The sequence below is a fragment of the Orycteropus afer genome, unplaced genomic scaffold, assembly GCF_000298275.1.
Source record: "Orycteropus afer afer isolate SDZICR_OR568_19922 unplaced genomic scaffold, OryAfe1.0 scaffold00691, whole genome shotgun sequence".
Classification (NCBI taxonomy): Eukaryota; Metazoa; Chordata; class Mammalia; order Tubulidentata; family Orycteropodidae; genus Orycteropus; species Orycteropus afer.
Genome location: NW_006922278.1, coordinates 270,066 through 295,757, shown reverse-complemented (window position 1 = coordinate 295,757; position 25,692 = coordinate 270,066). Strand labels below are relative to the sequence as shown.

Sequence of the window (25,692 nt, the reverse complement as noted above, 5' to 3'; positions counted from 1 at the left end):
ACAGTCTTTGATCAGAGCTCCCTGAGAAAACAACAAGAAAGCAGAAATATTGTGATTCTAGGGACTTGAATAATTAATCACAATAAAGTAAATTTCTATCACTTTTTTTTACCCAGGATATCCGTAGGGGTTTGGAGAGCAATGTAAATGTTGAATTATTGAATGCTTTACATAGCCACATGGTTAATAAAAGGATGTTGACCAAGGACTTGAAAAATGGCATGATTCTTCCTTCGATGTATAATAATTTGGGGCTTTTCATTAACCATTATCCTAATGGGGTAAGTTTCATTAATATAAATTACATTTCTGAATAATCTCTCTCTAAGTTTTTGTACCTTTTATATAATGTCCAAAGAAATAACAAAATGTAGTGATAACAATATACGTGCATGTCATGACTTTCTTCCAAATATAGGATATTTACATTTCTAATTCAGTGACTTTTCTCTATTAACAAATGATTATGAAAGAGAAATTAAATTAACAGTTCATTCACAGTAGACTTAGATGTTATTAAAAATTAATTTTTAGTAGCAATGTGTTTAAATATTCTTTTTCTATTCAGAAAATGAAAATAATAATCAGAGAATGGATGTTATTCAGCCTCTGACTATTCTACTAAGAGGAGTTCTTATGTATTTGGATATGAGTCTTTGTGGGAAAACTGCCATCAGGACCATGAAGCTCTTTCAAAAGTCAAATTTCCAGGGAGAAAATGGGCCAAAAATGAGGCAATATTTGGAATAGAACTGACTATATTTATGCAATAATTGTTTCTCTCAGAATTTATTTTAGGACTAATTGGACTTCTTTATGTGATGTACTGACCTAGATTAGAAATAGTTTGTGACTATCTTTGTAAAAAAAGAGAAGAATAAAAGCAATGATTATTGTTTTGGAAGGAGCAAGTGAAAAAACTGTGCCTTATCTTTTCAGATATGTTAATTGTAACTAGTCTTGGGTTCTTAACTCGTTTTGTTTTCTCTTACAGCTTCTTTTTCAGACTTAGTAATATGTAAATCTTCACATTTAGCAAATGTCAGTTTCTTCATGTTACATTTACTAGCACAGATGAAAATCTGGGAAGGAGCTTGCACTGTCAGTAGTCATTCAATCACTCTGATTTTTGCCCTTTGATTTTCTCAAACTTATTATAGGTTGTCACTGTTAACTGTGCTCGAATCATCCATGGGAACCAGATTGCAACAAATGGTGTTGTACACGTAATTGACCGTGTCCTTACACAAATTGGCACTTCCATTCAAGACTTCATTGAAGCAGAAGATGACCTCTCATCTTTTAGGGTAAGCACAAGATGTAACAGCAGATTGTCAATTATTAAAATTCCTCTTCTTTTCAAGGTACACAAAACAGAGGCAAATATTATTATATACACAACACTGCATTGTCAGTAATAACAAACACTAGTCTACAGATGGAGACATAGGCAGACAGGCAAGAGTCAGGTATGGGTAGGTAAACAGGAATATACCCATGACCACAGATAGATTTGGCTGATGATACTCCTATGCATATATTTGTATGTACTACAAAAACATCCATATACTTTTTACAACTACCAGGGGACAAGTTTGGGATAGTTTCTTAGCCACAACCAAGCACCTTGAGGAAGTAAGTCAGTGGACCTGTGGGCTCAGGACCATGATCTCAGGGGAGATCAAGCTTGATTGGCACAACATAGGAGCTCTGGTAGCATAGTGTCTAAGGCACTTGACTGCTATCCAGAAGCCTGGCGGTTCAAACCCACCAGCCACTCCTCAGAAGGAAGATGGGGCAATCTACTTCCGTAGTGATACTGCCTCAGAAACCCAAGGAGGGGTCACTATCAGTTGGGTCCAACTCGAGGGCACATAACAACAACAACAACAGTACATAAAAATATTGTTCTACTTCCTACTTTGATGAGTAACTGGGGTCTTAAAAGCTTACAAGTGGCCATCTAAGATGCAACTATTGATTTGTCCTTGTATGGAGCAAAGAAGAGTGAAAAAAGCCAAAGATATATGGAAACAATTAGTTCAGAGGACTAATGGACTATAGGAAACTCAGTCTACATGACCCTGAGACCTGAAGAACTAGATGGTGCCTGGCTACAAATGGCAACCACTTGGAGAGGGATCAAATTTGGAAATCCTGGATGGAACAGGAGGACAATTGTGACACAAAATTCAAAAATACAAAAATGACCAAAATTACTGGTAAGATGGAGACTGGTGAAGCCCCCAAGACTATGACCCCAGGTTACTCTTCATGCCTAGAACTGAATTCAATCCCATGGGTTAGCTCTCACCCAAACAATAGAAAGCCTATGAGCTGAAAACCTACCCTAAGGAGATGTACCCTTTAGAACAGTCAAGATTAGAGATTGGAAGGGCATTGTTTGCATAGGGGGAAAGCTAGACAGTTAGGAATGCATAGATAAGAAGGACACAAGGAAGAAGCAATCACAGGGAGGGGGTAGGAGGAGAGCTGTTCCATTGTGCAGATTGTGATCGATGCTTTGAAGCAAAATGTGTAGGAGCTGTCAAGCAATGAATCTGTTTTGTAAATTTACATCCAAATCACAGTAACATTTTTTTTTTTTTAATTCCTCCTCTTTCCCTGTTGAAATTGAAAAGCAATAAAAATGTTATTAAATAAATCTGGCAAAAATGTAACAAATTGTTTCTTGAAATAAAGTTATTTTCATTTTACATGTGTAAAATCATCTCATAAAATAATATTTATGTGGAGATGGTAGATTAAAAAAATGGCTATTTATATGAGTCTGGGTACTTAGTATATTTAGAACATGTTCATTTTAGATATTATATGTACCATTGCTATTTTTACATTCATACAAACTTTGGCAGAATTCTCATTTTCAGAAACATAATTTCAGGAAAGTTAGAAAACACAGAGTCGTTTTGCCAAAAAGGGAATATTTTAAAGTTCTAACAAGAACAAACTTCTAAACAGTGAAGGAATTAACTCTCAGATGTTAGCCTATGCCAAATATGTTGTAATTTTCTTTTACATTTGCAATATGCAAGCCTCTAAAAAGTACATTTGTGTTTCAGGCAGCTGCCATTACATCTGATATATTGGAGACCCTTGGAAGAGACGGTCACTTTACGCTCTTTGCTCCAACCAATGAGGCTTTTGAGAAACTCCCCCGAGGGGTCCTAGAAAGGATCATGGGAGATAAAGTGGCTTCTGAAGGTACTGAGCAGTCTCTCCCTCTGAGAAGTCTTCTAGAATTCCAAGAAGAGAAATAAATTTTTAAAAAGACTCATTCATGCCAATATTATCACCGTGATAAGCAAGGGCAAAGAAAAGGTTTTATTCTGAGATGGACAATAAAAATCTTAAAAACTAGTCCTTGAAAGAGTAGTCAGGGTGTAATTCTTAAATAATGAGAATATCCTAAAGATCATATTCTTTTGGTGTGCCACTTTCAAATAAATAAGTAGCAGACATCGAAAAGGATTAATGAGAATTGAAAATAAATACTAGGTCATCAAATTTTTGTATTATAAGCATCTTATGCAATGCTTTTAATTTTTAAATTATGCTAGAAGATATTTGAGTTGAAAAAATTACATGGTTCTTGTGGGTCCATACTTATTAATATACAGAATTTGGCTTCTTTCTATTTTCAAGTAGATTTTACACTATGACTAACATATTTCACTTACTCTGCCTGCCCAAAAACATGTTAAACCCATTTAAGGTGAGAAATTTTGAAGCTATAGATGTAAGTATATTATATTAAGGCATAGATCCTTCTAAATGTCCTTTAAGAAATCATCTTAGATTTTAGCTATTTTCTGTATTTCATGTTTAAAACCCACTAAACCAAACCCATTGCCACCATGACTATTTTGACCCAAAGCAACCCCCATTGGGTTTCCAAGGCTGTAAATCTTTAAGAGAGTAGATTGCATCATCTTTCTCCCATGGAGCAAGCTGGTGGTTTGAACCACCGAATTTGTGATTAGCAGCCAAAAATGCCTTACCCACTACTTCACTAGTGTTCCTTAGGGAATTATTTATCTTATTCTCAGCTTGTGTTAAAAGCTCTTCACAAATTACTTGTAGTAATGTGTTATGAGCTGTTAACCCAAAACATTGCTCAGGTAATTTGGAATAATTATCACTAACAAAGGCTCTGGGTGGTAAAAAAAAAAAAAAAAAAAGGTCCTGGGTGGTGAAAACCAACATATTTTGTTGCTAACCAAAAGGCTGGTAGTTAGAATTCACTCAGAGGCACCTCAAACACAGGCCTGGCAATTTATCATCATCATTGGAAGCTGTATGAAGTGTAGTTCTACTCTGAAACATAAGAAATCATAAGAATTGAAATTAAGTAGGCTGTTACCAACAAATAATTCTTCAGATCTTCTTTAACAGCAATTCATATTGTTTTCACATCATTGTACGTCATTATGGTAGCTGGAATGTGATTTACCACATCCATCTCAACATTTTCCAGTGCTTTACAAATGATTTCCTAAAAGTGATCTTCACTTCTTCCCACTTCCTACTGAGTTGAACTGTTTCTATTGTATAGTTGATGGGGGTGAAGGGGGAGTTCTTAAAATCTTAGCAGTTAGAATTTTATAACTTCCAATCAGTCCTTAGAAAAAAAGAAGACCCAAATTCACTGCCATTGAGTTGTCTTAGATATTTACTCAATTTCTTAATAATACCTTGTTCCACAGTGAAATATATCTTCATACGATATGAATCGTATCTTCATACGTATCTTCAATGATAATGTCATTTCCTTTGATCTGAAAGTTGTTCTTCTATCTTATTCTCCAGCTCTGATGAAGTACCACATTTTAAATACTCTCCAGTGTTCTGAGGCCATTATGAGTGGAGCAGTCTTTGAGACCCTAGAAGGAAACACGATTGAAATAGGATGCGATGGTGACAGCATAACAGTAAATGGAATCAAAATGGTGAACAAAAAAGATATTGTGACAAACAATGGTGTCATCCATTTGATTGATCAAGTCCTAATTCCCGATTCTGGTGAGCACTAGTTTCATATTCTTCCACTAATTATTTGCCAATTATGGTGCTTCAGGAGTAAGTCCCAGTAAGTGCATGAAATATGGATGTGCAGTATAAAGAATGGGATGTGAGACACAAACACAAATAAACAGTGAGCTGGGTGCTAAGTAGTCAGGCTGTGTAGTCATAGACTTTCCATAAATGGAAACCTGGCTTTCCAGTGTTTCCAAGGTCTTAACATTTATAAATCACCACCTGTCAGTTTGTCATTCTGTGGTAGGTTGCTGTGATGCTGGAAGCTTTACCACCAGTATTTCAAATACCAGCAACATCATCTATGGTGGACAGGTTTCAACAGAGCTTCTAGACTAGGTAGAAGAGCCTGGTGATATACTTCTGATAAATAGCCAGTCAAAATACTATGGATCACAAAAAACTTTGTCTGATATTGTACTGAAAGATGAGCCACTTTGACTGGATGGCACACAAAATACACAGTGGTTGCAACAATGGACTTGAGCATACTGACAATCATAAAGGTGGTGCAGGACTGAACATTTCCTCCTGTCATTCATGGGGTTGCCATGAGTCAGAGCTGTCTGGACAGCAACTAAATGTAGCGGCAACATTTAGGATGGTTCTCAGTGATGTATAAAAGTTCTCAGTGATGGGAGTCTTTCATGGGTAAACAAAAAGGAAAGATACAGCCAAATAGCTTTGGATAAATGGAAGAGCTCAGACACTCATAAGGGTAGAAGGAGATGAGAGGTGAGTAGGAGAGGATTAAAGAAAATTCAAAATAAGAAGAAAGAAAAAAATTCTCCTTCCGAAATTCTCTGTGGTTATCAACTCCAAAAAAGGGAAGCTGGAACTTTCTTTCTAGGGATGGGCGAGATGTCTTATGACTTTGATGTTGGCAGTAAATAGCTTATAATAAAATAGTGAAGAATTGATTTACTGCTTTTGTGATAATGATAACAACACTGATGTCATTGATAGGATGATGATGGTTTATTTTACAGCCAAGCAAGTTATTGAGCTGGCTGGAAATCAGCAAACAACTTTCACAGACCTTGTGGCTCAATTAGGCTTGGCGTCTTCTCTGAGGCCAGATGGGGAATACACTTTGCTGGCTCCTGTGAACAAAGCGTTTTCTGGTATGTCCTAGACTTTGTTGTTTCTCCTTCTCCCACAAATTTTTACTTCCACATGATTATTTTAAATAAATTATAGACATTTTACCAGGTGTTGATAAGTTGCTGCATAGGCTACACACACAAAGTGTTGGAACTATGTTGTCTCTACTAACCTGTATTTAATTTCAAACACTTAATTACAATGAATAATAACAAAAAGAAAGTATAAGTTTAATAAAGAGAATTCAGTTATTCTTTAAATATAATCATATTTCCAATATAAATGATTAATAAATCTTAAGAAAAATAAATCTAATTTGTTTATTTGACACCTATATAACAATATTTAAGAACAAATAGGCATATTTAGTACCCCTTAATTTAATAAAAAATGAGAGACTATTACACACTTCCTTGTTATGGACATGTTATATCAGTACTTCATCTCATAACTTTTATGTAAAGACAGAGGTTAGACTAATGCAATCTGTCATTTTTTCCAGAAAAATATTTCATATAGATATATTTGTGAGGCAAAATATCATAATTAAAAAAAAGCAAGTGTAACTTTTTTGCACATTTTCCAAATCTTAAATTATGACATAGAAAATTATTTGTTAGTAAAATAATGGACATTCCTAGGAATGCTATTTTCCTCTTAGTAATAATGATGCCTACATATGTTTACACTAACTCATCTTTAAGAGGTTTTGTGCTTTCTCTTTCCAATAATATCGAATTGTCAGAAATGGATATAATGGATATCTAATTATAATTAATAATGGATATCAAATTGTCAGAGAATCTTTTGCCAGCAATAGGATTTAGCTGTTCCAGTGACCACTCTAAAACTATGTAGTCCTTACAGAGATTAAATCCACTATTGCTAGACTGACTGAAACCATACTGTAGTCATTTGACAGCAGATCAGAGTTTCCAGTTGGATTGGTAAGTAGAATTTCTGGCCTTAAGCATTCAGTTGACTCAAATTATATGACCGTAGGATCCATATCAATAGTATACAGAGATTATCCATTTTCATGATTTTCTTTTATAAGGAGAAATTTGATACATTCTAAATATAATAATTGTTTCTCTTAATTTATTTATAGATGATACTCTTAGTATGGATCAGCGCCTTCTTAAATTAATTTTGCAGAATCACATATTAAAAGTAAAAGTTGGCCTTAATGAGCTTTACAATGGACAAATACTTGAGACTATTGGAGGCAAACAACTCAGAGTCTTCGTATATCGTACAGTAAGTGAATTGAAGCAAAATAAAATATTCACATTGACATAAATGTCAAAAGATAGGCACTAGTCCAAGAGTATTGTTATAATAAATGTTTCTCAGAACTTTTAAAGTGTGGTTTTAATATTCATAGGAAGATCAGGGAAAGGGTTACTTGGATGAAAAAGATGCTATTAGGAAAGGACACAAGAAGTAAGAGAATTTGTATTGGTTCATTATAAATAAATTTGTTATAAAGCATCACTTATTTTAATTTCAGAAAGCACCAAACTTCTCAAAAGTAAACCCTTGATTTATAGAGCACTTTACAGTTTGCAAGGTAATTTTTAGATAGAATTAAGTACGTAGGATGATCTTTTAATATAAGATGTTTTATAATAAGCTTTAAGGAACTCTGGTGGTGTAGTCCCTAAGGCATGATTGCTAACCAGAAAGTTGGCAGTTCAAACTTACCAGCCAGACTGGGCAATCAACTTCCATAAAGATTTACCATCTCAGAAACCCAAAGGGCATTGCTGTGAATCAGAATCGATGGCAGTGAGTTTGGTTTTGGTTCTGGTATAATAAGCATTACTCAATAACTGAATCTTATTAGATGACTTTCAAGATAAACTTATGTAAATATATAGAGGTGATTTCTGGACCCTATAAAATGGATCAAATGTATTTTTATCTGGGCAAAATTTCTATAAAATATTACTTACCAAGATTACAGTAAAATTCATGGTACCATTCAATTTCTGTTCAGATAACACAAGCAGCTATCATTAAAAGAGTTCATAAGGATCCAAGGATTACATAGAATTGCATATGACACACAATAGCTTCTCACTGTATATCCACCATTCCAAGAAATGCATTTTTAATTATTCAGAAAATGGGCTATATTTAAAATTATAAATAAACATAGATTACATTTTTTTTTCAAAAACTGTCATTAAATCACTGATTGGATTTACAGATTATTGGGTTAAAACAATACAGTAAATTTTTGTTTGATTGAATCTAAAGGAGAGGAAAATCACAAAGGGCCCTGGAAACTTCACGGTCAATATTGACCTAAAGAGGGTGTGGAGAGTCCCTGAGTGGCATAAACAACAGCTACGAACAGAAAAGCTAGCAGTGTAATCTAATGCCCAGAGGCATCTCAGAAGAAAGCCCTGGTGATCTACTTCTGAATGATCATAGGCTTTGAAAACCCTATGGAGAACAGTCCTACTCTGAAACACATGGGGTCACCATGAGTTGCAATCAATTCAATGACATTTTTTTTTTTTTTTAAAGACATCTGGAGGAATAGTTAGAATCTGGAGAGGAATAAAGTAAAAACAACGGAAACTATAGAAGTGAATTTCAATGAAATTTTTATATTTTACTTTGTAATTCCAAACCAAACTCACCCTCATCGAGTCAGATCCAACTGATAGAGCAAGCCCTCCTTGAGTTTCCAAGGCAGTATCACTACAGAAATAGATTGCCCAACCTTCTTTCTGAGGAGTGGCTGGTGGGTTTGAATTGCCAGCCTTCTGGTTAACAGCCATATGCCTTAGACACTATGCCACCAGAGTTGTGGAAACCTTATGTGGGTTATATATTAAACACATATATACCTGCTAGAAACATGGGGTAGTTTGACTAGTAGTAGAAAATCTGGTTGGATAAGAAGTGTGAGATCAGATTGTGAAAGACCTTCAAAACAGAAGAGAAGCTATTTACTATAGCTTATGTGGTAGATGACCTCTCAGAAGAGTCAGTCCAGAAATTTAATTATGCAATTATGTCCACATAAGAAATTTCAAGTAAGGAAATGGAGAGCATGCATCTTTTTTACCTTGCTAGGCTGTCTGCATTGAAAATTCATGCATGGTGAGAGGAAGCAAACAAGGAAGAAATGGTGCTATTCATATATTCCGAGAAATCATCAAACCAGCAGAGAAATCACTGCATGAAAAATTAAAACAGGATAAGCGCTTCAGGTAAGCTTATTAACTTCATTTCCACAAAAAAATGGAGCAATTGGAATTTTCTGTTGCTCAGTTACTATCGCAAAAGTCATTCAGCCTCCTGTTTTGTGAAGAACAGTATTTAGAATAAGAAGTCTGTGTGAATGTTTTCAAATTAAAGTACCTTTTAAACATTATTATTATTATTGTTATTACTTCTTGGTGCAACATAGCATGATTGAGTGAGAAAGAAAAAGCTAATATACTGAACTCTTTCTTCAATACTTCTATAATTAAGTTTAATAAAGTGATAAGGTATCTAGAAAAGACAATTTTATAGAATATTAAATGAAAAAATATTCTTCATTTTTATTACAATGTATAGCCTCATTGAAGTTTATACACCAAAAACAGAGTTTGAGAAATTTAAGAATTACAGTGTATATTCAGATCATTTACTCATGATAAAACTTTCTTAATAAGTAAATTGGATTGGAAATATATGAATTTTTTTTTTTCATTATTTCTGCAATTAATGGATTCTATGTTAATGCATTATGAGTGAACATATGTAATTGTTTGAATGTTGTAAATATATATATAACACAACATTTGCCAAATCAGTGTTAATAATTTAGTGATACTGGTTACATTCATCATGTTGTACAACCACCGTCCATAATCATTGCTAAATTTACACAACCATATATACTTGCTGCTTTCTAAACAATGGCAAACTCTTTCTGCCTTCTTCCATCTCTTGGTTATCACTAGTAAACTTTGGTCTCTATACATTTGTCTTTTTTTGTTATTTTATATACGTGAGAACATACAGTATTTGTCCTTTTGTGGTTGATTTATTTCAAAGGTTTATCCATGTTGTAGAATGGATTAGGGCTTTATTTTTCCTTATGGTTGAGAAATATTCCATTGTATTATGTACTACATTTTGTTTATGCACTCGTGTGGATGGAGACTTAAGTCAGCACAAAACTAACAAAATAAACATATATCCTTCCTGTTTAGCATCTTCCTCAGCTTACTTGAAGCTGCAGACTTGAAAGATCTTCTGACACAACCTGGAGATTGGACCTTATTTGTGCCAACCAATGATGCCTTTAAGGGAATGACTAATGAAGAAAAAGAAATTCTGATTCGTGAGTAGAAGTGATACCAGATAGTTGCCATTTTGGTTATCTAGTGCCACACTGACAGGAATATACCATAAACGGGATGCTTGAACAAACAGGAGTTTATTTTCTTACAGTTCAGAGGATTTAGGTCCAAGTTCAAAATGCCAGGCTTTGGGAACTGAGTGAAAGCCCTTCAACCTTGGACTTCAGCTCTGCCTCCTACTCCCAGCCCACTGAAGCTGGAGGATTTTTCTTCACTTAGACAGCTGCTAGCTGCTGAGGCTGACAAGCCCAAGGTTGACAAGTAAAAAGGCATAGTCCCAATATTTTCAAACAACATGGCAGGCCATTGATTCAAGTCCACTGAAAGTTCCAAGTTTGGCAGAGCATGACAGGCTGCTGAACAATGACTCAGCTACATGCAGGGTTCAAGCATGCCATAAGCTAGAGACCATTCCCAAACCTGCTGCTTATATACAGGAAGCAGACTACATCCCTAAAGCAGCTACGTAGCTACGTAACTGCTTGTGGTCCCACCATGGAGTTGATTGCCAGTCTCAACATGGGGAATAACTACCACCAGTTGCCCAGCCGCTCAACCAGGCCCAGCCAAGTTAACACACAACCTTAACTACCACAGCTACCCTTTGATTTCAGATTCTAATATGTTCAATGATCTTTTCTGGACAGATGTGTGTCTCAGAAATATCCTTTAGTTCATATTTGTGGCTAGTGTTCAATTCCTTTCAATTTCACTTGGGATAAGTGGAGGAGGGTCACTCATTAATGTTCTTTGTTAACTATTTTCCTATCAGACAGTGCTGGTTAAGTGGTAGAAATCTTGCCTTCCATGCAGAAGACTCAGTAAGAGTGTCCATCAGTATATGTCATACACAGCCACCACTTGTCGGTCAGTGGAGGCTACAGTGTTGCTATGATGCTGAACAGATTTCAGCGGAGCTTCCAGACTAAAACAAATTAGGAAGAAAGGCTTGGTGATCTACTTCCAAATAAAACAGCAAATGAAAGCCCTATGTATCATAATGATCTTATTGTGCATGAGGTATTCATGAGTTAATTCAATGGCAGCTATTGGCTAGATGTTCACTTAAGTCATTTCTATTAAAGGCTATGCAACTAGGTGAAAAAGAAGGCAATACTCATAATTTCTACAATAATTTGATTTTGTTCTACTAGTAAGTTGGGTTATATTTTAATTGATCTGATTGAAATGACTGTATATTTCACATGCTTTTGTTATCAACTTGAGAATACAATGATGTTATAGAAATAATAGAGTGTAAGAAAAGAAATAATTAAAGACTGGACTTTGCCAGATAGAGTACACAGGAATCAGATTGACTACATCTGTGGCAGAAGGCAATGGAAAACTCAATATCTTCAGCCAAAATGAGGCCAGGAGCTGATTGTGGAATAGACATCAACTGCTCATTTGCAAGTTCAACTTGAAGTTGAAGACAATTAAAACAAGTTCATGAGAGCCAAAATATGGCCTAGATTATATCCCTCCTAAATTTAGAGACCATTTTACAGAATAGATTTGATGCATTGAACACCAATGAATGAAAACCATAGTAATTGTGGGATGACATCAAGAATATCATCCATGAAGAAGGCAAGAGGTCATTAAAAAGACAGGAAAGGAAAAAAAGACCAAAATGGATGTCAGAAGAGACTCTGAAACTTGCCTTTGAACAGAGAGTAGCTAAAGCAAATGGAAGAAATGACGAGATAAAAGAGTTAAATAAAAGATTTCAAAGAGCAGCTCAAGAAGACAAAGTCAATTATTATAAAGAAATGTACAAAGATATGGAGTTGGAAAACCAAAAGGGAAGAACACACTCAGCATTTCACAAGCTGAAAGAACTGAAGATAAAGTTAAGCCTCGAGTTGCAATATTAAAAGATTGTTTGGGCAATATATTGAATGATGCAGGAAACATCAAAAGAAGATGAAAAGAATACGGAGTCACTCTACCAAAAAGAATTGCTCAATGTTCATCCATTTCAGGAGGCGGCATATGATCAAGAACCAATGGTACTGAAGCTGCACTAAAGTGAGTGGTGAAAAGCAAGGCTCCAGGAATTGAAGGAATACCTATTGAGATGTTTCAACAAACGGATGGCCCACTGGAGGCACTCACTCAGCTATGCCAAGAGATTTGGAAGACAGCTCTCTGGCCAGCTGACTGGAACAGACACATTTTTGTACCCATTTCAAAGAAAGGTGATCCCACAGAATGTGGAAATTATTAAACAATATCTTTAATATCACATGCAAGTAAAATCTTACTGAAGATAATTCAAAAATGGTTGCAGCAGTATATTGACAGAGAACTTCCAGAAATGCAAGCTGGATTCAGAAGAGGATGTGGAACAAGGAATATCATTGCTGATGTCAGATGGATCTTGGCTCAAAGCAAAGAATACCAGAAAGATGTTTGCTTGTGTTTTATTGACTATGCAAAGGCATTCAATTGTGTGGATAATAAATTATGGATAACATTGAGAAGAATGGGAATTCCAGAATACTTCATTGTGCTCATGAGGAACTTGTACATAGACCAGAAGGCTGTTGTTTGAACAGAACAAGGGGACATTGCATGGTTTGAAGTCAAGAAGGGAGTGCATTAGGGTTGTATCCTTTCACCATACTTATTCAATCTGTATGCTGAACAAATAATCTGAGAACCTGGACTATATGAAGAAGAATGTGGCATCAGGATTGGAGGAAGACTCATTAACAACCTGTGATATGCAGACGACACAACTTTACTTGCTGAAAATGAGTATGACTTGAAACCCTTACTGATGAGGGTTAAAGACTACAGTCTGCAGTATGCACTACACCTCAATCTAAAGAAAACAAAAATCCTCACAATGGGACCAATAAGAAGCATCTTGGTAAATGGGGAAAGGATTGACATTGTCAAAGACTTTGTATTACTTGGTTCTACAATCAAAACCAATGGAAGCAGCAGTCAAGATATCAGACGTCATACAGCATTGGGCAAATCTGCTGCAAAGGACCTCTTTCAAGTGCTGAAGAGCAAGGATGTTTCCTTGAAGACTAAAGTCTGCTTGACACAGCCATGGTATTTTCAATCACCTCATATGCATGTGAGAGTTGGAAGACTGAAGATGAGTCGATGTTTTTGAGTTGTGGTATTGGCAAAGAATGTTGAAAGTACCATGGACTGCTAAAAGAATTAACAAATCTGTCCTGGAAGAAGTGCAGCCGGAATGCTCCTTGGAAGAGAGAATGGCCAGACATTGTTTCATCTACTTTGGTCATATTGTAAGGAGGGACCATTCCCTGGAGAAGGATATCATGCTTGACAAAATGGAGGGACAACAAAAAAGGGGAAGGCCCTCAACAAGATGGATTGACACAGTGGCTGCAATGATGCACTCAGGCATAACAAAGATCATGGGGCTGGCACAGGACCGGACAGAGTTTTCTTCTGCTGTACATAAAGTCGCTATGAATCGGAGCCAACTCAATGTCACCTGACAACAAAGGAATATTTAGCTCCAAAGTCCTTGCAGTATCATAGAGTCAGACTTTGTATGCATGTATGACATAGTATTAAATACATATATATCTTTTTCTCATAGGGGACAAAAATGCTCTTCAAAACATTATTCTTTACCACTTGACACCAGGAGTTTTCATTGGAAAGGGATTTGAACCAGGTGTTACTAACATTCTAAAGACCACACAAGGAAGCAAAATTTATCTGAAAGGAGTAAGTTCTTTATAAGGAATTTATTATAGTGATAAGCCATCTCTAAATTATTTTAACTTTCATTCCTCATTAAATTTCTCATTGACATTATCCCTATGTTGATAGGTAAATGATACACTTCTGGTGAATGAATTGAAATCAAGAGAATCTGACATTATGACAACAAACGGTGTCATTCATGTTGTAGATAAGCTCCTCTATCCAGCAGGTTAGTAATTATTGATCTCAATAGTTTTAAATTGGTACCTAGTTCTTTATTTCACACTTAATAATATTCATTTAATATTTCCTTTCATAGACACACCAGTTGGAAATGATCAGCTGCTGGAAATACTTAATAAACTGATCAAATACATCCAAATTAAGGTACTCCCTGATACTGAATTTATTTTTAATATTTTGAATAAATATTACAGGCTTAACATAGTAGGTTAGAAATGTATGCATTTGGAAATAGAGGCACCTACTGGACCAATTGAGACTAGAGAACACCACAAGACAATCACCTTAAACCTTAAACAAAAATATCCCTTAAAGTCATCTTTTAGTTAAATAACAGATTAGTTCATGAATAATATCACCCATGAGTAATGAGCTCCTTAAAAAAATAATCTATATGTGAGCAAAAGGTCAAAAATACACTAAAGCAAAGAAGGGACAGAGAAACTAGATCCCTGAAAATGGTACAACTAGAATGGAATAAATAAGAATGATGACACAATGATGAAAAATGCAACCAATATTACAGAATAATTTGTGTAGAGATAGGGAACCCATTTTGTTGTGTAGACTTTCACCTTAAACATTTAATAAAACATTACTCAAAAAAAAAAGAAAGAAGGAAATAGATGGGCACTGGGCTTAGATTGTTCTTTGTTGCTTAAGCACCACTAGCTCTGTAAAGAAATAGCAACATTACATCTCCATGGTTTTATGCAATAAATATCTATGAAAAAGCTGCTTGGAACCAGGAAGTGTTTTAACTATTATGAAAAATATTCATGTTAATCTGAGATGACCCTTTTCTAAAAAATATTTACTGTGCAGTTGGCACAATATGATGCACACATAAACAATGTCAAATACTTTTGCTACCAAATATGAGGGACAGTTAAAATGTTTGCTTATAAAAAGTCGTCACCAATCACAGTAGTGAAAGGCAAAAGTATGTTTTATTCCTTGTCCTTACAGGGTCAAAGTATCAGAAAATAAAAGAAATATTACCTAACAAATTATTATACAATAATAAATATAAAGATATTTCTGTCATCTGGGCATGCTAACAAGGAAATATGTTATTTAGAAAATGAATTTTCTGAGAACTTCACTTATTTCTGTTAAGTGTAATGATAGATGGATTACTTTTACTTTAATGAGAATTAAAACAATGCTATGATTTTTTAAATATCACTGCTACATTTATGGTACTAAATATAAGCATTTATTTTCAGTTTGTTCGTGGTAGTACCTTCAAAGAAATCCCCATGACTGTCTACAGTAAGTACATACTGAACACTTGTCACATATAAGTGGGGAGATATAAAGAAAGAAAACATAATAATTTCCTTTGTATTTACAAACAAAGATTATTGATAATCTGGTATTTAGAATTGTAAATAATGGTAAATCTCATCCCACTTGATGCAGGCTTGATATCTGGGTGGAGGTCCTTCAGCCTTTGTCATGCCTTTCAACTCCAATGAACCCTCCCCTAAACTTCCTAATACAGGAGTGATAAGATCTGAGAAAGGAAGTAAAAGATAGAGGCTAATTGGCAGAGAGAGACAGACAAAAGAGAGAGAGAGAGAGAAAGCAAAAACAGCATTCCAAAACTATCTGAAAATTTAGATATGTGGACACAGAAACAACTTTGCTGAAGGACTCATCCCTCATTCCTCCTTCAAGTCCTCAGAGGTCTAAGGGCAGAGTGGAAAGGGATACAAAGAATACTAATGTTTAGGAGCTGGTTCAAAAGTTCTCCCCATCAAAAACTGGATGAGAGAACAAAAGTCGGCCAGGTGATTGACTTCACATTTCTCGATTCCAGGGTTCTTATTTTCTCTGACACTACCAGATTATCAAAATTATACCCCTATTATTTAAAGAAATGACTGTAAATCCTATTTCACTGTCATAAATATACCTCGTAAGATTTCTTTTTCATTGTGCTTTTTCTTCCTTTGTCACTTTCTCATTGTAACTTTCAAAAGCAGAAATTCTTTGCGTTTTGTTTTGACTCTACAATTAAATATTCAAAATACTTAAACACTCTAAACCGTAAGTTCCCTAACATGATGTAAGTTGAATGTTACTTCAATTCTCACATTATTCTGGCTAGTAAAGGACTCTATTTTATACCCTAAGCTTTCAGTTATTTAGTGAAGAAATTTTTCCTTAAGATTTATACCAGGGGTTATAAAAGAATAAAGCTAATATAAAGAGCAAAACAAAATGTCTGCTGCTCTTATTGATTTCAGTTATGTAATAATAAAACATATATCACTGTCAGGCCAGCTCAGCACAGTGTTTAAAACTTCAGAAGTCTGTGTTTCAAAATGACATAAAATCTAGTCTGAAATACTGTTAAAGATATACATTATATAAATTTAAAAATCTTTATGGGCTCTATTCATCAGAAATGTTATGTCATCTTTCACCACTAAAATATATATAGGTATAGATATACACTTATATATAAAATCTTTCTTTATATTCTCTATCATTTCAATTCCACACACATACACACACACATACAATATTTTAATGTTAATGCAATATTTTACTTATAATGAGCCAAAAATATTTTCATAATCCTTTTATATTTCTCTATTAAAATTTAATACTCACTCATTGAGCATAGCAAAACTTCATGAAATTTTGCAAGACTAATGAATCCTGCCTACCTACTCAGAGGTCTTGAAATAGCTCTGATATTTACATACCAATGTGCAATGCTTTTTTTTTTTTTTTGCTGCAGGATGGATATAATGTTATTTAGAAGCATAGTTCAGATGGAGATAGAGACCAATTAAACCAAAGATTCCATTTCTGTGTTCCTTTGTGGACTTTCCTGTAAAGTTTCTTTAATTTCCTTGCTGTGTATTATTCTTGTATCCCATATACCATGAGTTTTAAATTATATGAAGGAGAAATGCTCTCTAGTGTAGTATAAAATATATAAAGTTTGAGATGAAGGGGACTAACATCAGTATTTAACTTTTAGCAATTGCCTGCCAAAACTCTTTAAGTCTGCAGAAAAGCTATATTGGAACAAATCCACCAACTAACTAAAACACTCTAAAGTTCAAGTTCCCTAACATGATGTAAATATTAAGCTAAAAATAATTAACCATGATGATAGCTGAGGAAGAGACCTCTGTGAATTTGATCTTCGTAGAGAGATTTCTCTGTGGCAAGACCATATATGGTGGTAAAATCAATTACTGAACACAAATTTGATATATTTTAGAGTTTCATAATTTGCAATCTCAAGATATAGAAAGTGATAGAATATAAAATATAGTATCAATTAAGGCTTACGATCCACATTCATTCAAAAAGCTGATGCAGTTAAACTCAAAAACCTGAGGTAGAATGTCAGAGAAATTCTAAATGTGCTAACATTTCGTTTCTCATGTGCCAACATCATCCATTGTGATTGCAAAGTCAGTTTCAGTGCAACCCTCTGTCTAACCAGACCATCTTTTAAGGCCTCTAATTAAAAATGCAGGAGCTCTGGTAGGATAGTGCCTAAGACACTTGACTGCTAACTAGAAGCCTGGTGGTTCAAACCCATCAGCCATTCCTCAGAAGGAAGATGGAGCAATCTACTTCCAAAGAGATACTGCCTCACAAACCCAAGGAAGGGTGGCAATGACTGGTTGGTACATAAAACAACAACAACAATTAATAATGCCAGAAAGTCAAGAGCGGAAGTTGTAAAGCACTAGAAACACATTTTCAGTGAATGCATACAACCAAAAGTCAACCACATAGTTGACTAATATTTTAAATAAGCCTTGTACATTATTATCCTACTTACGTAGATGACATACATATAAAAGTTACATCTTTAAATTTAAAACAATTGTATGAAAATCAAAGGCATTTTATTTTGAAAATTAAAATGCTGAACATATCATATTTTGTTGCATAGAGCTCATGACTGGCTGGCTTAAATTTATTTTTATTTTTAAGTATTCTGAACTATTTTTCATATTCTCCTTTCTATATACTTGTTATCAAATGCATGAAAAAAATTATAAAGTCTGTTTCTGCCATTTTTTCTTCTAATTGAACAGAATCCAACCATGCAATTTTAGATATTATGAATTGCATAAAATTAATTATGTTTGTCTTCTGTTGCTATACAGCCAATATTTTCAAGAAGTGCAAAAGAAGGTAAACAACTTCAGTGGTGCAGTTCAGAATTACAGTTTTTTAGATAGAATCCCTCATTTAGAAAGTATATATTTCACTGGAACAATTCCAAGTCACTGTGCTTCAGAGTTCAACATCTGGACATAAGAAGATACTAGATAATTTATCCTGAGTATTTCCTGTATCTGACTGCCTAAACATATTACCACATCTGATACCTCAGTGTACTCTTCAAAGACAAAAAAAAAAAAAAGGACACTTCTGTTCAGGTTGTTTTTACATAAACATCATTCTTGTTCCACTTTCTATACTTTTCAGCAACTAAAATTATAACCAAAGTTGTGGAACCAAAAATTAAAGTGATTGAAGGCAGTCTTCAGCCTATAATCAAAACTGAAGGTAAAAAATCAATGTTATACATGGTTCTTTTTACTATGAAAAAAATCCACATTTCTATAAATACATCTACATTCTTTTTGAAACTAACATGCTAAATATTTCTATACCCATGGCATGCTCCTGTAATGGCAGAATGCGGAGTGCAAATTTTTTAGCATAGTAAATAGTGCATTCCTAATCCTTTCAGTACATTTGCTGGTACTTGATTTAATTTGAGCCTAATTGACTGTTGCAGTATCACTAGTACCCAGATACTCACTAAGCAAATTCTGGAGTTTTTGCTTCATTTAGATTATTTCAGAGTATACCCTTTTATAGCTTTCAACAATCTCCTGATATGAGTCCCATTTGTACTATAACAAGAAGCTCCTTCTGATTTTTTTTCCTCATTCTGCATCCCAATAGAGTATAAAAGTAGTAAATTGATAAAAGCTTTTAAAAAATCACAACCTCACATAATATGTTTTAAAACCAGACCACCAGAAACAGAGAGAACACAAATACCTAGTACACTGAGTAGAACTTTATAAACCATAATCCCAGCCCTAAATTTACACGTAACTTCTCATTGATGTTTCTGATTAAACATTAAATAAGTCTTTTTCTCTCAACATCTACTGCCAAATCCAACATCCTTGATGTTACTCTCATTGCATGTATTTTAGTTATTTCCAAGGATCAGACCTTAAAAATTTCTCATTTCCATTTCTAAGTATTTTCTTGTGATGACTTGCAATAGAGAAAGGGCCTGGTTATCTTCTTTATTCTATAGATAGAATAAACTAGAACATGCTAATTAGTTATCTATATTTTCAGTCATTCTTGAAACTTACAATTGAGTTATTCTTTTAAATCTGTGCTATTTTTTTAAAAAAATACTGTACTTGTGGTCATCTGATTGTTTTTACATACTGATGAACATAAGTTGATGTTTTAAGAAGAGAATTAAATTACTGGTTTTTATTGAGAAAATATTGTTGATCATTTTTGTAAAAAAAAAATAATAATAAAATAAAAGAATAATCCTCGATCATATACTTGATTTTAAAACTCTTGTACTGTTTTTTTAAAATCAGAGTCCCTAAAATTTTGTATTTTCATTTGAACACAGCTTCTATAACTGAAAGTATTCACATACGCTGTTGTTCTTATTTTCAAAGATTACTTTCTCTTTCAAGTTTCATCAGTTTTTCCTATCTTTGTCAGATGGATTCTACCCACATTAATCTTTCTGCACTTAGATGTTGCCATGTCAGCTATTCATTAGCAATTCTTCATTTCAAAAATTCAAAATTTTTATTTCTGTGTAGTGTAATGAAGGTAACGAATACTTACCTTCACAGCCATTTATAGTTACCTAGCTTTGAAGATTGTTATGGGCATTTCCTTCTCTCTGTTTGATCTTCAACCATTCATTGATGACTCTTCAATTCTTGATAAATAAATGTGGCTCCAAGACACAATTTTAAGTTGTTTCTTAACCAAACTTCATACTTAAGAATAAGTCAACTGACATTCAATTCAACAAATACTTAATGAACATCTGTTGTTATGGGTATACTCTTCCATGTGCTAGGAATAAATATGAAAAAATAATTGGTAGAAATCTCTGCTTTCATAGAATTTATATAAAGATGATGTTTCTGAAATTTCAACTGAGACTTTTCTAAAGCAATGTTGATTCTGATATTTTATTAGCTGTCTTGTCTTTAAGTTCTTGTCTTTAAATTCCTTAGGTGTACATTATTTTTTTAAGTTGCTGGATGTTAAAAATCTAGACATATAGTTTGATAGTGAATATTACTTTCCCCCATAGAATAAATATTATGATGTGAAACATATGTAGTTTTAAATAACTGTATGTTTTTTCATTACTTCTATTATTTTAGACTATTTAGCTCTGGGTAATGGTGTATGTTGACAATTTCTGGATAAGCAAATAAATCCTATAAAAGTTTAGAAATTATAATGATATTCAACTATTACAGGGTATTACAGTATAAGTTAAATGTACTGAACTTTACTTTTCTTCTTTATGAAATTCTGATTAACTAATGAATAATAGTTATGAAAGTCCTGATTAACTAATGTAATAATCAGCTTTCTAACATTCAAAATGATTTTCTCCTGGAGCAAAATCATTTTGCAAATTACATACAGCACTTGTTTAATTCTTGCATATGAAGGACTGTTCGGTTATTAATTAGTTAATATTTGCATATTTGCATCAGTTCCAGATGGAAGGTAAGTATTCAAAATCATTTTTCCCATAAAACCTAAAACTCGCTATCTTAAAGGTAGGCATAAAATTGAGGTTTTCTTATGTTTAGTCCTGTGCCCATTTTAGATCAAAATTTTAGATCAAAATTATAGGACACTGAGTAATTAAAAAAATTAAATTAATGATGCTGGAAATGTGTATGGTAAGGTTATATATACACTAGTTATATTTAGAGTAACTCACATCTGTATATGCTGTATGATTCACAAATTATAACCACATGTATTTTGTATCATTATTACTTTACCACTGCCATTGAAAAGAGATGTATTTATTTCTCACTTCAAATGCTGATGAAACTAATTTTAGTAGAGCACACCAGTGGACGGAGTCATTAGTTCCCATAAATATTGCCTAATTTGAAGACAATAGGAAATAAAACTCATTTCAAAAGACTGAAACCACTTTGATATTTGAATAACACTATATGTTGAAATAAACTTCCTATTCTGGTAAATGTAAAGGACTGGTTTTAACATGATCATTTGTCTCCTATGATAATGTCTCAGGACCCACAATAACAAAGGTCAGAATTGATGGTGAACCTGAATTCAGACTGATTAAAGAAGGTGAAACAGTAACTGAAGTGATTCATGGAGGTGTGTTATTTCTGTTTTCTGTTGTCTAGCCAGGACAGTATTATTTTGAACTAGAGTTGGATTAAAAATATCAAACATTAATTTTTTTTTCTTGACTTCTATGTTATATAAATTGTGAAAATGGCCTTCTTAGTTCTTGTTAGCCAATCAGAATTATAATATATTTTTGTTTTACAGGGATCTAGTGGGAATTAATTTAATGATTAAGTTGCCAGATGCAGTAAAACTGTCATTACTTCTGCATATTCATATGATGATTAGGAAATACAGTGATAACAATAATATCAGTACAAAATATCAGTACTGTATTCAGAAATAGATGAAAATACAGTAGCAACTGCATAAGACTCCAACAATAAACCATATTGTTGTTGTTGTTGTTGTTGTTATTGGCTGTCGAGTCGGTCCCGACTCACAGCGACCCCTCCTTGGGTTTCCGAGGCAGTATCACTAGGGAAGTAGATTGCTTCATCTTCCTTCTGAGGAGTGGCTGGTGGGTTTGAACCGCCAGCCTTCTGGTTAGCAGTCAAGTGCCTTAGGCACTGTGCTACCAGAGCTGCTATATTAGGGTTCATTATAGAGTCCCTCAGTGATGCAAACGGTTACACACTCTGTTGTTAACCGAAAGACCTGAGGCCCTACTTTCAAAAAATCAGCCATTAAAAACCTTATGAACACAGTTCTACTCTGACACACTTGGGATAGCCATGAGTCAGAACTCAGTCATTGGCAACTGATAGGATTTCTTATAGGGTTCTCATTTTAATGGTATCTAACACCCTGCATTCTCACTAAATACTCATTCCCCAGCCAGAAAGCAAGTATGACATAGAGAGTTAGCTTCCCAGATAGCTCTCTCCTTCCCCCAAAATTCAGGACATAACTATTAACTTTTCAAAACTCACCAAATCAAACTCACTGCCGTCTAGTTGGATCTGACTCATAGTGCCCCCTCCTTGAGTTTCTGAGGCAGTATCACCACAGAAATAGATAGTCCAATCTTCCTTCTGAGGAGTGGCTTGTGGGTTTGAAATGCCAGCCTTCTGGTTAGCAGTCAAATGTTTTAGGCACTACACCACCAGAGTTATATTACTCTGAATTTATTTGAGATATTTTCCAAAAATGATTATGTTTGAATCATAAATAGTATTGTTTAAAGAAGTACATTTAACCATTAAAATGTCTTCTTTATACACACTATTTGGGGATAAATCAAATGTATTTTTCTTCCTCTACTTTTAGAGCCAATTATTAAAAAGTACACAAAGATAATTGATGGAGTGCCTGTGGAAATAACTGAAAAAGAGACACGAGAAGAAAGAATCATCAAAGGTAATCTTTAATTTCACATGTGTACCTATGTCTGTGTTATTAAAAAAAATATTCAACCCTATAATATCTCTATAAGAATAAATAGAGAAACTAATCATTTTTGTGATGTCTATTGAAGTCCATTTGTTTTTGTTTGGCAGAAATAATATGACTCTAAATATGCAAATCTATTTTTTATTCTGAATTGGATATTTGGTAGCTAAATCTATAAGCATGTGTCTCTATTATGAGTAAGCATGAATATTATTTAATGCATTATCTTCACTTTGGTATTTATTAGTGAGTTACCAAATCCCAGAAGAAAAATCCTTCCCTCCTTTGATTTTCCATTGATCTTGAAGGCTACAAACTAAACTCCCAACTCACAGCATCTAACTGATTCTGACTCACAGTGACCCCATAAAGTTTCCAAGCCTGTAAATGACAGACCATTTCATCTTTCTTCTGTGGAGCAGGTGGTGTGTTTGAACCACCAACAATTTGGTTAGCAGCCAAGTGCCTTAACCACTGGACTACCAGAGTTCCTTAAAGGCTATGTTGTTGTTGTTGTTGTTATGTGCCATCGAGTCGGACCCGACTCATAGCGACCCCTCCTTGGGTTTCCGAGGCAGTATCACTACGGAAGTAGATTGCCCCATCTTCCTTCCGAGGAGTGGCTGGTGGGTTTGAACCACCAGCCTTCTGGTTAGCAGTCAAGTGCTTTAGCTACTATGCTATAGATTTGCACATTTTACAATATATGGAAGTTTGTATAAAGCAATTGATCAAAAATTTTTGTAAACCTCTCTGCCAGTCTTCTACCTATCAAATAACCTAAAATTCTGAAATCAAATATTCTGCAAGTATTTTTTTACACCACAGTTTAGGTCCTAAAATTATGATCTGTGGTCTGTTTATAAATAAAATTTTTTAAAAAACTTTTTTTATTGTGATTTGGGTGAAAGTTTACAGAGCAATTCATTTTCTATTTAACAATTCATATACATTTTGTTTCATGATATTGATTGTGATCCCCACCATTTAACAGCCTTCTTCCTACCACCTCCCTACATTTACCATTTCCTATCCCTCCTGCCTTCAGAGCTTTATCCCTGGGCAAATGCTGCTCTTTTAATCATTTATGCTTGATTGTTCTAATCAACCTCCCTGGTGTTATTTTTCACCTTATAGGCCTTTTGTTTGGCTGAAAATTGAGCCATGTGGTATAAATAAAGTTTTATTGGAGCCAGCCACTCTCATTTCTTTAGATTTTGTCTATGGTTGCTTTCACAAGAAGACAGCAGAGTTGAATAGCTGTAACTGAGACACTTGGCTCACAAAGCCTAAAATATTTACTATCTGTTCTTTTTGAGAAAAAGTTATCTACCTTTGATTTAACCTCTTCTGTTAACTTTTCTTTAGGTCCTGAAATAAAATACACCAGAATTTCTGCTGGTGGAGGAGACACAGAAGAAACTCTGAAGAAATTGCTGCAAGAAGGTCAGCATGTCTAGAAAACTAATATATCTGTATCATAGTTTAAAACAATCTTTTAGTCCTTTTACATGTTTGCTACTATATCTCATTTCATCTTTTGAGTATTATATGAATGTAGAAAAAATAGTCAAAAGATAAGGAATGAAATTCAATTGGCAGTCATCTTGATGGTATGTCTATCATATATTGTTCAATGTATGAGAAAATTGACTTATTAAAAACTGAGAAATACCTGAGTGTTGGGCAGATACTATTATTTATTACATCGAGTCACCTGTCTTTCATTACATAAACCAATTTCTGCTATAAACATGTATCCACTCAGAGGTCACCAAGGTCACCAAATTCATTGAAGGTGGTGATGGTCATTTATTTGAAGATGAAGAAATTAAAAGACTGCTTCAGGGAGGTTAGTAAAACAAAACAACTAACCCCCTTAACAGGTTCTAGTGACTGAGTTCTTCAACTTTTTAAAGACTGAACATGTAGGGTTTGTGTGTTTTAAATTAGGGTTTTAGAAGACAACATTAAGTATTGTCTTACCAGAACGATTTATCAAATAGCAGTCTATGCAACAGTTATGAAGAAATGGTTACTAGTTTTAACAGTCTTTAAAAAGTTTATGGTCTAAAGGTTGGGGAGCAATGAATACATATTTTCTGTTTTTGGCTTTGACACATAATAATCATAAGGATATATTAAATATATAAAAGGAGAAAAAAATAAATTGCTAGTCATTTAAACAAACCCAAATTGATATATTTTTTATATTTTAAAAAATGTATTCACTGCCCCCTTGACAATCATAAAAGGCATGGATTCTTTAAGTGAACAATAAAGCAAAAACCAGTGCATTTAGCACCTTTATTTTCCAACCTGCATTGCTGAGAATGAGTATCTGTTTCTTCTAACAATTTGGGTGATAAACTATTCCTGGGGGTTATGTTATATTTGCATATGAAAT

The 25,692-nt window shown here is 34.1% G+C and overlaps 1 protein-coding gene across 1 annotated transcript in view; it reads left to right on the top strand.

Annotated features, from left to right (window-relative positions):
- The window catches only part of POSTN (periostin), a 47,724-nt gene that overhangs the window by 11,401 nt on the left and 10,631 nt on the right, over window positions 1-25,692 (top strand). The window contains exons 5-21 of the mRNA XM_042783133.1: window positions 117-281; window positions 1,161-1,307; window positions 3,084-3,225; window positions 4,831-5,043; window positions 6,048-6,182; window positions 7,274-7,422; window positions 9,256-9,392; window positions 10,386-10,516; window positions 14,131-14,261; window positions 14,367-14,469; window positions 14,560-14,627; window positions 15,713-15,758; window positions 18,960-19,040; window positions 21,831-21,920; window positions 23,163-23,252; window positions 24,654-24,731; window positions 25,054-25,137. Coding sequence (XP_042639067.1) covers window positions 117-281; window positions 1,161-1,307; window positions 3,084-3,225; window positions 4,831-5,043; window positions 6,048-6,182; window positions 7,274-7,422; window positions 9,256-9,392; window positions 10,386-10,516; window positions 14,131-14,261; window positions 14,367-14,469; window positions 14,560-14,627; window positions 15,713-15,758; window positions 18,960-19,040; window positions 21,831-21,920; window positions 23,163-23,252; window positions 24,654-24,731; window positions 25,054-25,137 — 1,990 coding nt within the window. The remainder of the gene's footprint in view (window positions 1-116; window positions 282-1,160; window positions 1,308-3,083; window positions 3,226-4,830; window positions 5,044-6,047; window positions 6,183-7,273; window positions 7,423-9,255; window positions 9,393-10,385; window positions 10,517-14,130; window positions 14,262-14,366; window positions 14,470-14,559; window positions 14,628-15,712; window positions 15,759-18,959; window positions 19,041-21,830; window positions 21,921-23,162; window positions 23,253-24,653; window positions 24,732-25,053; window positions 25,138-25,692) is intronic.